Source organism: Myodes glareolus, chromosome 2 (genome assembly GCF_982192425.1).
Source record: "Myodes glareolus chromosome 2, mMyoGla1.1, whole genome shotgun sequence".
NCBI classification, from domain to species: Eukaryota; Metazoa; Chordata; class Mammalia; order Rodentia; family Cricetidae; genus Myodes; species Myodes glareolus.
The window spans coordinates 85,079,581-85,093,722 of NC_142027.1; the positions used below are offsets into that span (position 1 = coordinate 85,079,581).

Here is a 14,142-nt window from a genome sequence, read left to right on the forward strand (position 1 = left end):
CCTGTCCATTAGAGAGAATGTGATGTCTAAGTCCCCGATTATTAGTGTGTGAGGTTTGATTTACAATTTAATCTTTAGTAATGTTTCTTTATTCTCTGTGGGTGTTCTTGTATTTGAAGCATTGATGTTCAGGATCGAGACTTCACGTTGATGGATTTGTCCTGTTATGAGTATAACGTGTTTTTCTCCATCTCTTTTGATTGATTTTAGTTTGAAGTCTAGTTTGTTAGATATTAAAATAGTTACACCCTTTTGTTCCTTAGGTCTATTTAATTGAAAATCTTTCCCAACCATTTACTCTGAGTTAATATATGTCTTTGAGGTTGAAGTATGCTTCTTGTACACAGAAGTAGGCTGGATCATGATTTCATAATCATTCTCTTAGCCTGTGACTTTATATAGGTAAATTGAGTTCATTGATTTTAAGAGATATTAATGACCAGTATTTGTGAATTCCTGTTAGTTTTTGATAAAAGTGTGTGTTTCCCTTATTTGGGTTTTGTTGGTGTGAGGTTATCTGTTGTATGTATTTGTATGTTTGCAGGTAGCTTTGTTTGGTCAGAGTTTTCCTTCTTATACTTTGTGTAGTCCTGGATTTGTGGATAGGTATTGTTTAAATCTGGTTTCCTGTGGATTATTCCTGTGTTTGTCAATGTAATTTAAAACTTTGCTGGGTTTAGTAGTCTGGGCTTGCATTTGTGGTATCTTCAAGTCAGCAACACATCTGCCCAGAATGTGACTAGAACAATGGAAGAAAATAGTGTACTACAGAAATATACAGAGAAAATATCATAAAGCACAATTAAACAATAAAACAGTAAAAAACATAAAAAATATTTAAGATGTAGTTAAGTTATAATGAATATTTTAAAGAATTAGAATAGGAAAGAGAAAACAGGGAAATGTATGATGAATAATATAATTATACTGTCCATTAGGGCATGTTCTTGGTGACTTGTCCTTTTTATCCTATCTTCTCCATGAAGATTCATGTAGAAAAAAATTGATGAAGGGCAACGTGCTGTTTGTAATGTCATATCTAAACTTGAATACCAAATTTATGGGATAGCTGATCACAGAATTGTTTAGTCACATTTTTGTTGGTGTTTTATTGATTCTTTGGAAATTTTGCTGAGTAACTTATTGTACTTTAGTTCACACTCATCTTGTGTTCTTGAAGCAGTGATGGGACCCTGTAGGGGAGAGTAAGTTTTGAATGTCAGCTGGTCCAAGCCATGCATCTGCTACACAATCTACATCCTTCACTTGTCCTTTATAAATCTGCCCAGCTGTGTTCCCAGCACTGATTCAGGACTTAGAAGTTAATTTCTTTCTAGCTCACCACACACAGGTGTCAGCCATTTCTTGTTCTACCCACTGATGTCATTAGAATCATATGCAGTAAGAACTTCTGCTTCTTTCTTGGATATGGAAATTCTGCCTTTGCTACACATCTTATGTTTGTCATATTTTAATTTGATGGCAATGTATGCCTGCATGGTTGCAACTTTATAGCTCATGTTTCTTCAACCTGTGGTTTCTAAAGAAATATTTGCCATGAGAATAGATAATTAAGGGCATGGATGAAGTGCGGACCTTCACATGAAGATAATCTGGCTACCTTTCACATACCCCATTTTAGCCCATAGATCTGTAGCTTAACTTTTCCTACTTGGTTTAATATTTCCAGCACATAGACATTTAGTATAGACTGTATTTTGGAGTATGTCTTTTAGAATAATACTAAGCAAGAACACGCCAAGTTTTGTGATAAACTCTTGTATCCTTAGTCTAAGTAAAGTAATTTTTATGTGGGCACTTGATAAACTCTTTCCTTTCCTGACAGGGAATCTTGACATTCCAGGATGTGGCAATTGATTTCTCTCCAGATGAGTGGGACTGCCTAGACTTTGCACAAAGGGCTTTGTACAGGGAAGTCATGTTGGAGAACTACAGTAACATGGTCTCTGTGGGTGAGACTATTTTCTTTCCTGATTCCTTCTTTGTCATAATTGTTTCTTTCGAGTATGTTTTACATCTATGTCTGAATTGTCTGCTTCACTTTCATTTGCCATTTAATAATAATCTTGGAGTTCAATATGTAGAACACAATGTTTTGTGTAACTTTATCTTGTCAATATATTCCTAACTCCTGGAGATGACATTCCTCATTCAAACTTTCATAATACATTTTTCTTTTCTATCACATGATAGATTATATATTGATTTGCATCTTAATGATTCAAAATGTGTTTGCATTTGATCTAGTAGTAATTTACAAAGAAACTCAAGGTATAATATATGAACAAAAATGGTTTAGAATGTGTTAAAATATTTAGAAATAGCAACAAGAACATCATATTTGGAATTTTAAATTATAAGCCCTCTTATATAGTCAGCATGGTGGTTTATGAGAAATCCATGTGTTTTATTGTCATCCCAAGTTATGGTCATAGGTCTTTTCCTATATACAGGTCTTTCAGTGTCAAAACCAGATCTGATCAGTTTTCTTGAACAAAGCAAAGAGCCCAGGAATGTGAACATAGGAGAGACAGAAGGCAATGAACAAGGTAAGCCAGAATGAAGCATTGGCACACGTGGGAAACTAGGGAATGGAGAAATTCTGTCATGATGTGGGGTGCATGGTGTAGGAGGTCCATTGGTTTATCAATAAAAAAAACTGCTTGGCCTGATAGGGCAAAACTTAGTTAGGTAGAGAAGACAGAAGTGAATTCTGGGTAAAGAAAAGCAGAGTCAGAGGGAGAGAGCCACCATGGAGTCACCAGGTCAAATATGCTAAATCTTTACCGGTAAGCAACAACCTCGTGGTGAAAACAGATTAATAAAAATGGGTTCAATCAAAATGTGAGAGTTAGCCAATAGGAGGCTAGAGCTAATGGCCAAGCAGTGTTTTAATCAATATAGTTTCTGTGTGATTATTTCAGGTGTTAGCTAGCCGGGTGGCTGGACCAAAAGAATGCCTTTTCCTGTAACAGATGCACAAATATTTCTACCTAAAATTATGTAAAAATTCACATTGAATGATTATTCCAAATTCCTTTATAAGTAAAATGACCTTAAATTCACTTTCAATAATTATCTTAAACTATGGTATAAAGCAGAAGTAAAATGAATTGCTGATATATCTTTGAACTCTAACAGGCCTTGAAATGAACAATATTGAAATGAAAATTAGCGTTAAAAAGTTTCACAGTGTTGGAAGTAGTATTGTTCTGTACCTGTTCATGTCTATTTTCTTCTCTCATGACAGAATTACATGGTTTCCCTGTTGTGTCGTCTCACATAAAATCAGGAAATATAAATTTTATAGTTGTATTCATTTTTGGAAGATTGTAGAGTTCATTCTTTGTGTCAGGTTCTACAAATCTTAAGATGTAACTTTTTCTATTTCTGCAAAATATTCATAAGAAATTAAGACTTGTTTGGGGTGATACATAGTATTGGTCTAATTTAATATCACCTACTAATCTCTGACTATCAAAATTATCTGTTAATATTCACTAAATGTAGTATATGAACATGTTTTTCTTTGTGTTTTATATCTGAATTGGAATTTGATGGAGGAACAAATTTGTATGTCCACAATATTTTACTTTTAATACTTATATTAGTGATTTAAGAATACCTTGCAGTGTCATTTGACCAAATTCAACTGTCCACTCTTCCCATGTTCTACTTCCTCCAGACTTCTTTGTTGTTTTCTTCTTCTTTTTTTACATTCACAGAGTTCAATCCGAAACTCCCATAAAATTCTGGGTGTTGAGTATGGCCTATAAAATGGATGAACATTCAGATGTTTCACATTCTTAAAATCAGAATTATTCCCTTTCTCCAAGCATCTTTAAGATTATAGTAGCTTCTCAGCAAAGCATGATTCTCCAGGTCCCTTCATACTGTCTTCCAAGGATTTTAATCTGGCTTGGGATTGCACAGGTCTGATACATTCTATCCTAATTACTTGAGTTTATATGGGCAACTGTCATGTTGTGTACAGAAAACACTATTTTCTTATAGTCATTCATTACTTCCTGCCTTGTTATGTATTATCATTCTGTCCTGAATGAGCTCTGAACAGTCCACGGAATAAGTTTGCTATGAACATACAGGTTAAAATTAAACATTTTCTTGTTGTTTATTCATGTCCAACTGTGAGTCACGTTTAAGTGACAAATTCTGTCAGAATTTGAGAATGAAGCCATAGAGATGCAACAGTCTGTGGTGAATCAATAGGACATTAAAAATAATTTTAATACCCAGCAGAATAATGGTAGTAGGTGGTACCTTCTATCTTTTAATAATGCTTCTTGAATTAGCATGAATACTCCTCAAATTATTCTACAAATTAAAAACAGCAGAACACTGTAAAATTCTTTTCATGAAGACGGTTACCTTGATACCTAAACCAGGTATACACCCAAAATGTAAGTGAAATATATGCCAATTTCATTATGAACATATATACAAAAGTCCTCAACAAAATATTTGGGTCCTACATCCAAGAACATATCAAAAAAATAATCTACCATAGGTTTTATGTCAAGACATGTAGTGATAGATGAAAAATTCAAAATCAATAAATGTAATCTACCACTCATACAAACTTAAAGTCAAATTCCAGAGGATCATCTTATTGGATGCAGAAAAGCCTTTGACAATATTAACATCCCTTCTTGATAGAAGTCTTGGAGATATAAGGGGTACAACAAATATATCTCTACTTAAAAGATGCAATTTACGGAAAGTGTATAGCCCACATCAAACTAAATGGAGAGAATTCAAAGCCTCTCCACTAAAAAAAGGAAAAATGCAAGTGTACTCAGTCTCTCTATATGTATTCAATATAGTACTTGAAATCTTAGCTTGAAGAAGAACACAAATGATGATCTAGAAGTGACTAATAGCAAAGAAACAAATCAAAAGAATGTTATATGCAGATTCTTTGTTTTTATGTATAAAATACTCTAAGAACTCTTTGAATAAACTTGCCCAACTGAGTAACACTTTCACTGAGGATAAGAAATGCAAAATTAACTAACAAAATCAGTAGACTTAAATAGAATTCGGGGAAATGATGTCTTTCACAATAACCTCACAAAATAGATTTGGATAATTTGAACTAAAACAGTGAAAGACCTTGTACAAACTTTAAGACGCTGAAGAAATGAATTGAAAATGATACTGAAAGATGAACAAATACGTATGCTCAAAGATTGGTCAATTGATATAGGAATATTCTGATTCAATGAAAACACTATCAAAATTCTAATACAATTCTTCTCAGATCTCAAAAACACAGTTTTCAGCATCATATGGATACAACAAATAAAACCTCACAATAGCTTAAAAAAACATGTAAAATAAAATATAAACAAAGCACCATTCAGAGTTTTAAATTATACTACATTTTTTTAATTTACATATTTATTTATGTATTTATAAAAATTTCCACTTCCTCCCCTCCTCCCAATACCCTCCCATTCCCCAACTCCCTCTCCTCCTCCCACTCCAGTCCTAATATCAGTCAGGGTTTCCTGCCCTGTGGGAAGTTCAAGTCCCCCCCCCCCACTCAAGGTGAGCGTCCAGACAGACTAGGATCCCAAAAAACCAGTACATGCAGACGAAACAAGTACCAGTGCCATAGTCAATGGCTTCTCAGTCAGCTCCCATGTCAGCCACATTCAGAGAATCCAGTTTGATAACATGGTTGTTCAGTCCCAGTCCAGCTGGCCTTGGTGAACTCTCATTAGATCACTCCCCTTGTATCAGTGGGTGAATGCACCCCTCGCGGTCCTGGCTTCCTTTTTCATGTTCTCCTTCCTTCTGTTCCTCATTTGGACCTTGGGGGCTCAGTTCACTGCTCCAATGTGGGTCATTGTCTCTATTGCCATCTGTCATCGGATGAAGGTTCCCTCTGATCCTGCCTTCCTTGCTCACGTTCTCCCTCCTTCTGCTTCTCATTTGGACTTGGGGAGTTAAATCCAGTGTTCTAATGTGTGTCTCTGCCTCTATCTCCATCCATCGCCAGATGAAGGTTCTATGGTGATATGCAAAATATTCATCAGTATGGCTATGAGCCAAGGTCCATTCCGGCACCCTCTCCTCTGCTGCCCAGGGAACAATCTGGAGACCTCTCCTTGGGCCTGGGAACCCCTCCAGAATCAAGACTCTTGCAAACCCTAAAATGGCTCCCTTAGTTGAAGTATAAGCCTACCTGCTCCCATATCCATTCTTCCTCCCTCCCCTCAGCCCATTCCCCCAAGCCATCCCCAATCCTCCCCCTCTCCTTTCTCTCTAAACATCTCCCCTTACTTTCCCCCTCCACCCCCCATGCACCCAAGTTTGCCTGGCAATCGTGTCTATGTCCAATATCTAGGAGGATAACTATATAATTTTCTTCACCTTCTTATTTAACTTCTCTATGATCAAGAGTTATAGGCTCAAAGGCCTTTAATTATGGCTAGAATCCATTTATGAGTGAGTACATACCATATTCCTCTTTTTGTGTCAAGGTTACCTCACTCAGTAAAGCGTTTACTATTTCCATCCATTTGCATGCAAAATTCAAGATGTCATTGTTTTTTACCACTGAGTAAAACTCTAATGTGTATATGTTCCACACCTTCTTTAACCATTCTTCTATTGAGAGACACCTAGGTTGTTTCCATGTTCTGGCTATTACAAAGAGTGCAGCAATGAACATAGTTGAACATATGCTTTTGTATGGCATAGTTGTTCATAGTTGAACATATGATAGGGCATCTCTTGGGTATATTCCCAAGAGTGGAATTGCTGGGTCCTGAGGGAGGTTGACACCCAGCTTCCTGAGAAACAGCCACACTGATATCAACAGGGGCTGCACAAGTTTACATTCCCACCAACAATGAATGTGTGTTCCCCTCAGTCTACATCCTCTCCAGCATAGGGTATCATTGGTGTTTTTGATTTTAGCTATACTGACAGTTATAAGATGGTATCTCAAAGTTGTTTTGATTTGCATTTCCCTGATCACTAAGGAAGTTGAGCATGACCTTAAGTATCTTTTGACCATTTGAAGTTCATTTGTTGTGAATTCTCTGTTCAGTTCAGTACCCCATTTTTTAATTGGGTTAATTAGAGTTTTAGTGTCTAGTTTCTTGAGTTCTTTGTATATTCTGGAGATCAGACCTTTGTCTGATGAGGGGTTGGTGAAGATCTTCTCTCAGTCGGCAGGTAGCCTTTTTGTCTTACTGACAGTGTCCTTTGCTTTGCAGAAGCTTCTCAATTTCAGGAGGTCCCATTTATTCATTGATTCTCTTATTATCTGTGCTACTGGGGTTCTACTTAGGAAGTGGTCTCCTGTGCCTATGTCTTGTAGACTACTTCCCACTTTCTCTTCTATCAGATTCAAAGTGGTCAGATTAATGTTGAGGTCTTTAATCCATTTGGACTTGAGTTTTGTGCATGGTGATAGATATGGATCTACTTTCATTCTTCTACAGGTTGACATCCAGTTATGCCAGCTCCATTTGTTAAAGATGCTATCCTTCTTCCATTGTATACCTTTAGCTCCCTTGTCAAAAATCAGGTGTTCATAGGTTTGTGGGTTAATATCCTGGTCTTCTATTCGATTCCATAAGTTGACTTTTCTGTTGTTATGCAAATACCAAGCTGTTTTCAATACTGTAGCTCTGTAATACAGTTTGAAGTCAGGGATGGTAATTCCTCCAGAAGTTCCTTTATTGTATAAAATTGTTTTGGCTATCCTGGGTTTTTAGTTTTGCCATATAAACTTGATTATTTTTCTCTCAAGGTCTGTGAAGAATTTTGATGGGATTTTGATGGGGATTGCATGGAATCTATAGATTGCTTTTGGTAGAATTTCCATTTTTACTATGTTTATCCTCCCAATCCAAGAGCGAGGGAGATCTTTCCATTTTCTGGTATCCTTCTCAAATTCTTTCTTCAAAGACTTAAAGTTCTTGTCAAATAGGTCTTTCACATCCTTGGTTAGAGTTACACCAAGATATTTTATGCTATTTGTGGCTATCATGAAAGGAGATGTTTCTCTGATTTCCCTCTCTGTTTCTTTACCCTTTGTGTATAGGAGGGTAACCGATATTTTGGAGTTGATCTTGTATCCTGTCACATTATGAAAGGTGTTTTTCAGCTGTAGGAGTTCTTTGGTAGAGTTTTTGGGGTCTTTTATGTGCACTATCATATCATCTGCAAATAACAAGAGTTTAACTTCATCCTTTCCAATTCCAATCCCCTTGATGCCCTTATGTTGTCTTTTTACTATTGCTAGAACTTCATTTTTTATAGTAATCAGGTATTGTAAAATACTGGTATGGCTGAAAAACAGATATATTTATCAAAAAATCAAATTGTAAATGCTAACTTACCTCTACTCATCTAATACATTCATTTTGTAAAGGAATCTAGAAAAATGCACTTGAAAAATGAGCACATTTAATCCTAATCTTACCTAAGCTATTTCCAAACAGACCATAAGTCCCCTAAGAAAAAATAGTTTTCTTCAATAGAGTCTCAGTGTTGATAAAAATAACACAGGAATTCCCCATAACTAGTACTTGAAGGATATCACCAACACAAATCAATGGAATTTTTATACCTTCTTTTCCCCTCACAATATTTAGTTTGGAAATCTATTTATTTTTATTTCTGTTATTTTGCTCTGTTTTATGCAATTTTGTGCGTGTCTTTCTCTCTACAAATACTTAGTGTGCATTTTATTTATTTCCCATTCTTCTCTGACCCTATCTGATTTCTTTGATTCTGATTATGTTATTTTATTGTTATTCTTTAGATGCCTATTTGTTTTCGAAGAAGTGACTGAAATTGGGTAAATTCAGACCTAAGTAAAGATGGGGATGATTTCAGGGCATTTGAGGGATGAAAAGTCATAGTCAGAATATATTTTATGAAAGCATCTATTTTCTGTATAAGAAAAAGAGAAAATGTATCTCTGATAAAAAAAACATCAGTCCTAGTGAATTTCCTTGATGTCTGCTATTCTATGGATCTCTTCCTTGGGGTATACATGATTCTCTGTAGACCAGTTAGCAGTAACTGTTTCCAGTTCATAATTTGTTCTTTCCTTATTAATTAATATCTGTATATTTCATAATATTACTCAATTTTCTTTTGCTTCGAGGGATTCTGGAGATGAGTTAAATCCATTAACATAAAGCAATTTTATGAGTGTAATTTTTTTGCACTTGGGTTATAGACTTTGTATTAGTTACTTATCTATTGCAGTGATAAAATTCCAAGATAAAGGCAACATATAGAAGAAATACCCATGATGATGAATCACAGATAGCAGTTGGCAAGGGGTAGAGAAGCAGTGAGATGTCCCATCTAGAATCACAAAAAGAAGTAGATAGCTCACTGTTGTTATTAGAAGGCTTTTAAATTTCTCAAAGCCAGTGTCCAAGGACATAGGTCTTCCAGTAAGTTGATACCTCTTTATCCTACCCATAAATATCCACCAACATTAGGCTATATATTCAGATATCTGATTATATGGGATCATTTCGCTCAAACCACCATAATATCATTTATTATTTTGAAAGTTATGTTTGGAACCTCTTAGATAACATAAATTCACTCCTTCCACTACTTTAATGTATTTAATGCATGTTATAAAAATATTCTATCCATTTACATTAAGAAGATTGTTTCATTAGAATAAATGACTTGAAGTCTATTTTATATATTATGCCACCTTGCATATATGTCTACATATTTATAAAATTGTGTCACTTATATATCTGAAAAAGTTTTTCACTCAGTAAAGCATTTTCAATTTCCATCCATTTGCATGCAAAATTCAAGATATCATTGTTTTTTACCACTGAGTAAAACTCTAAAATATATATGTTCCACACCTTCTTTAACCATTCTTCTATTGAGGGGCACCTGGGTTGTTTCCAGGCTCTAGCTATTACCAATATTGCTGCTATGAACATAGTTGAACAAATGCTTTTATAGTATGATAGGGCATCTCTTGGGTATATTCCCAAGAGTGGAATTGCTGGGTCCTGAGGGAGGTTGACTCCCAGTGTCCTAAGAAACCGCCACACTGATTTCCAAAGTGGCTGCACAAGTTTGCATTCCCACCAACAATGGATGAGTGTTCCCCTCAGTCTACATCCTCTCCAGCATAGGCTATCATTGGTGTTTTTGAGTTTAGGTATTCTGACATGTGTAAGATGGTATCTCATAGTTGTTTTGATTTGCATTTCCCTGATCACTAAGGAGGTTGAACATGACCTTAAGTGTCTTTTGGCTATTGAAATTTCTTCTGTTGAGAATTCTCTATTCAGGTTAGTACAGATAATTTTTTAATTGGGTTAATTAAAGTTTTAGTGTCTATTTCTTGAGTTCTTTTTATATTTTGGAGATCAGACCTTTGTCTGATGTGGAGTTGGTGAAAACCTCGAGGGGTGTGTCCACCCACTGAAACAGTGGGACTGATTTAATTGGAGCTCACCAAAGACAGCTGGACTGGGAGTGATGGAGCATGTGATCAAACCGGACTCTCTAAATGTGACTGTCAATGAAGGCTGACTGAGAAGCCAAGGTCAATAGCACTGGGTTTTGATTCTACTGCATGGACTGGCTTTTTGGGAGCCTGGTTTGTTTGGATGCTCATTGTCATAGACCTGGATGGAGGGGGGAGGACTTTGAACTTCCCATGGGGCAGGGAACCCTGACTGCTCTCAGGACTAGAGAGGGTGGGGGAGGAGAGAAGGAGAAGGGAAAATGGAGGTGCGGAGGAAGTGGAAATTTTTAATAAATAAATTTAAAAGAATAAACTAAAAGAAAAAATAAAGAAAAGAAAAAAGTTTCACCGAAATATGCTAATTCAGATAATTATATATTTTTCTTTCTTCCAGTTTTATATTCTTATCAAACACAAGACACGTTTTCACAAGAGACTAGACAAGATTGTATCCAGAAGTTGGTATCAGGAATAGCTGTAAGTAGTGATTTGAAAACCTTCCATTCAAGGTTGATTTCAATATTTGGTGAAGAAAGAAAGGAAAATAGATAATGTCATTATTGACATAATCTCTATTCATCAGCCATCCTGGTTGGTACTAGAAATAATGGTCAATAATTTCTACCTTGTCTTGAAAGAGTTCACATTAGATCACTTACAGTTTCAGAAGCAGTTTCTTCAGTAAAAAAAAATACAAGTAAGTTTTAAAACATGTTTTTTTCTATAAAGAATATTGAAAAACCTGAAAACTTGACTGACATGAATTCTATTAAACATTCACTAGAATTTTCTCAACAATATTACATTTTGTTTCAAGCTATTTATGAGATAAACATGAGAAGCTTTTCTCAATCAAATGAGACTGAAAATACATCACAGAATTTTCAGTCATGAGAAACGTTACACACTTAATAATGTTAGTAAAGCCTTTCCTGGGAAGTCTTAGAAAAATAATTTCCAGAATCCTCTTCTTACAGGGACAAGTTCCCAAAATATTAAGTCACAGTATGTCTTTTCTCATTATATAAGTTCATAGAAGAAGTCTGATTTTCTAAGAGCCAATACATACATGATAATTGTAAGGATGATTTTAATTGTAACACACCTTTTTGTTTCAGCATGACCAGAAACAAGGGAAGAATTATATAAACAATAAAAATGAAGAGAGAGAAAACAATTATGTAAAATGTGGCAAATGCCTCAACAGATATGCATGCGCTACTATGCTTAAGAGAATTAATTCCAAAGAGAAGGTATGCAAATGTAAAAATTGTGGAAAGTCATCTATCTGTCATGCAAATTTGAAGGCTCACCAGAGAATCCATACTGGTGAGAAACCTTACAGGTGTCAAGAATGTGGCAAATCCTTTACCAAGTTCTCAACTCTTCACATTCATCACAGACTCCATACTGGTGAGAAACCTTACAGATGTCAAGAATGTGGCAAGTCCTTTACCTGGGACTCAACTCTTCGGAATCATCACAGAACCCATACTGGTGAGAAACCTTATAGATGTCAAGAATGTGGCAAGTCCTTTACCCAGGTCTCAAATCTTCACATTCATCACAGGATTCACACTGGTGAGAAACCTTACAGATGTCAAGAATGTGGAAAGTCCTTTACCTGGGCCTCAACTTTTCACAGTCATCACCGACTCCACACTGGTGAGAAACCTTACAGATGTCAAGAATGTGGCAAGTCCTTTACCAGGACTTCAACTCTTCAGACTCATCACAGAACCCATACTGGTGAGAAACCTTACAGATGTCAAGAATGTGGCAAGTCCTTTACCAGGGCCTCAACTCTTCATATTCATCACAGAATTCATACTGGTGAGAAACCTTACAGATGTCAACAATGTGACAAGTCCTTTACCAAGATCTCAAGTCTTCATAACCATCACAGAATTCATACTGGTGAGAAACCTTACAGATGTCAAGTATGTGACAAGTCTTTTTACACAAACTCAAGTCTTAGAAAGCATCACAAAATGCATGTAATGGGGACATTTCGTGAAATTTCTTAGTATATCTCACATTAATTCATTGTACAACTCTTCATGCATTAGCCAACTTATTTCACAGACTCACAAACTTCAATTAATTTTCAAATCTTAGTCAATTCTTAGACAGCTATGCTGTTCTTATGAATTTAAAAACATTGTATCCAGATTTGACCTTTATTGTCATCAAACATATGTTGTAAATAGAATTTATATATCACTGTAAAAACGATATTCAAGAATTAATTACTATGAATAGGTAAATATTTTTAGTAGGAGAAAATTGAGCAATAACATTTCTTGTCTGTAAGTTGAGATAATGTGTGACAAAAACAGCCAATGTCAAACTAGTTCAGATTTTGATGCATATTTAATTTCTTGGCATATGATTACTTATGTAATGAGATTATACTCTATATAAACATTATTTTTCCGTGATTCTTAAATAAATCTTAGCTGGTTTTAAAATTCAAGTCTTATAATTTGTGTCTTTGCAACAAAACAGCTAAACCTTTTGCCAAATTTCTATTCATTTTTTTCTGATAGTCTATTGTCTAAGAGTATCGTATGTGTGAACACTTCCATGGATGAACTGGTAGGACAGAGAATGACACACTACATAGATTACTACAAACTTTGTATAATTGTGGTTTATGTCAGTGTAAGGTAGATCAATGATATCAATGGGCATGCAAAACTGGACAAGGAACAGCTACAAGGCAACAACATCAAACAAATATCTCTAGTCATGAGGATAACTATATGATTTTCTTCAGGTTCACCTTCTGTCCTGTGCTCGGCCTCGCCTGCATGAACCACACGGGACACAGGATCCTACTGCAGAAATAGCTTTAATGCCCCTTGGGAGAGCGGGCATCAGCCAACATGGCGGAGACCCAGAGATGAATGAACCCATCCCTTATATATGAAACAGTCCCTGCTTCGGACGTGTCACTCTTGGATTGGTCCGCTTCTCCCAGTCCTAGGTGATGCCTCGGGAGTAGGCGGGGACAGCGGTGGGAAATTACCGAGCACATGTGCGTTCACCTGGCATTGAAGCCGGATATCAGCGCCATCTTGTGATGGAGAATGTGGCTGCAGCCCTCTACAACCTTCTTATTTAGGTTTTCGAGGATCACGAATTATAGACTCAAAGACCTTTAACTATGGCTAGAATCCACTTATGAGTGAGTACATACCACATTCCTCTTTTGGGATCTGGGTTACCTCTATGTCCATCCATTTGCATGCAAAATTCAAGATGTCATTGTTTTTTTACCGCTGAGTAAAACTCTAATGTGTATATGTTCCAAACCTTTTTTTAACCATTCTCCTATTGAGGGGACCTAGGTTGTGTCCATGTTCTGGCTATTACAAATAGTGCAGCTATGAACATAGTTGAACAAATACTTTTGTAGTATGATAGGGCATCTCATGGATATTAGAAATAGACAAGATTGCCAGGCAAACTTGGCTGCAAGGGTGTTGGGGGGGTGGAAGTAAGGGGAGATGGTTAGGGAGAGGGGAGAGGGAGGGGATTGGGGATGGCTTGGGGAAATGGGAGGGGGAGGGAGGAAGGATGGCTATGGGAGCAGGGAAGTTTATACCTCA

General features: G+C 36.1%; 1 protein-coding gene across 1 annotated transcript; it reads left to right on the plus strand.

Annotated features, from left to right (window-relative positions):
• Positions 1 to 1,939: 1,939 nt before the first annotated feature.
• LOC148123046 (uncharacterized) lies at positions 1,940 to 12,555 on the plus strand. Its single transcript, XM_087897934.1, has 5 exons — positions 1,940 to 1,973; positions 2,475 to 2,570; positions 10,923 to 11,005; positions 11,647 to 11,873; positions 11,958 to 12,555. The coding sequence occupies exons 1-5, from the start codon at positions 1,940 to 1,942 to the stop codon at positions 12,553 to 12,555; spliced, it is 1,038 nt and encodes a 345-aa protein (XP_087754060.1).
• The last annotated feature ends 1,587 nt before the right edge of the window (positions 12,556 to 14,142 follow it).

Coding starts and splice junctions, on each gene's coding strand:
- LOC148123046 (XM_087897934.1), top strand. CDS start 1,940: ATGTTGGAGAACTACAGTAACATGGTCTCTGTGG. Junction 1,974..2,474: donor CAGTAACATGGTCTCTGTGG/GTGAGACTATTT, acceptor TCCTATATACAG/GTCTTTCAGTGTCAAAACCA. Junction 2,571..10,922: donor GACAGAAGGCAATGAACAAG/GTAAGCCAGAAT, acceptor TCTTTCTTCCAG/TTTTATATTCTTATCAAACA.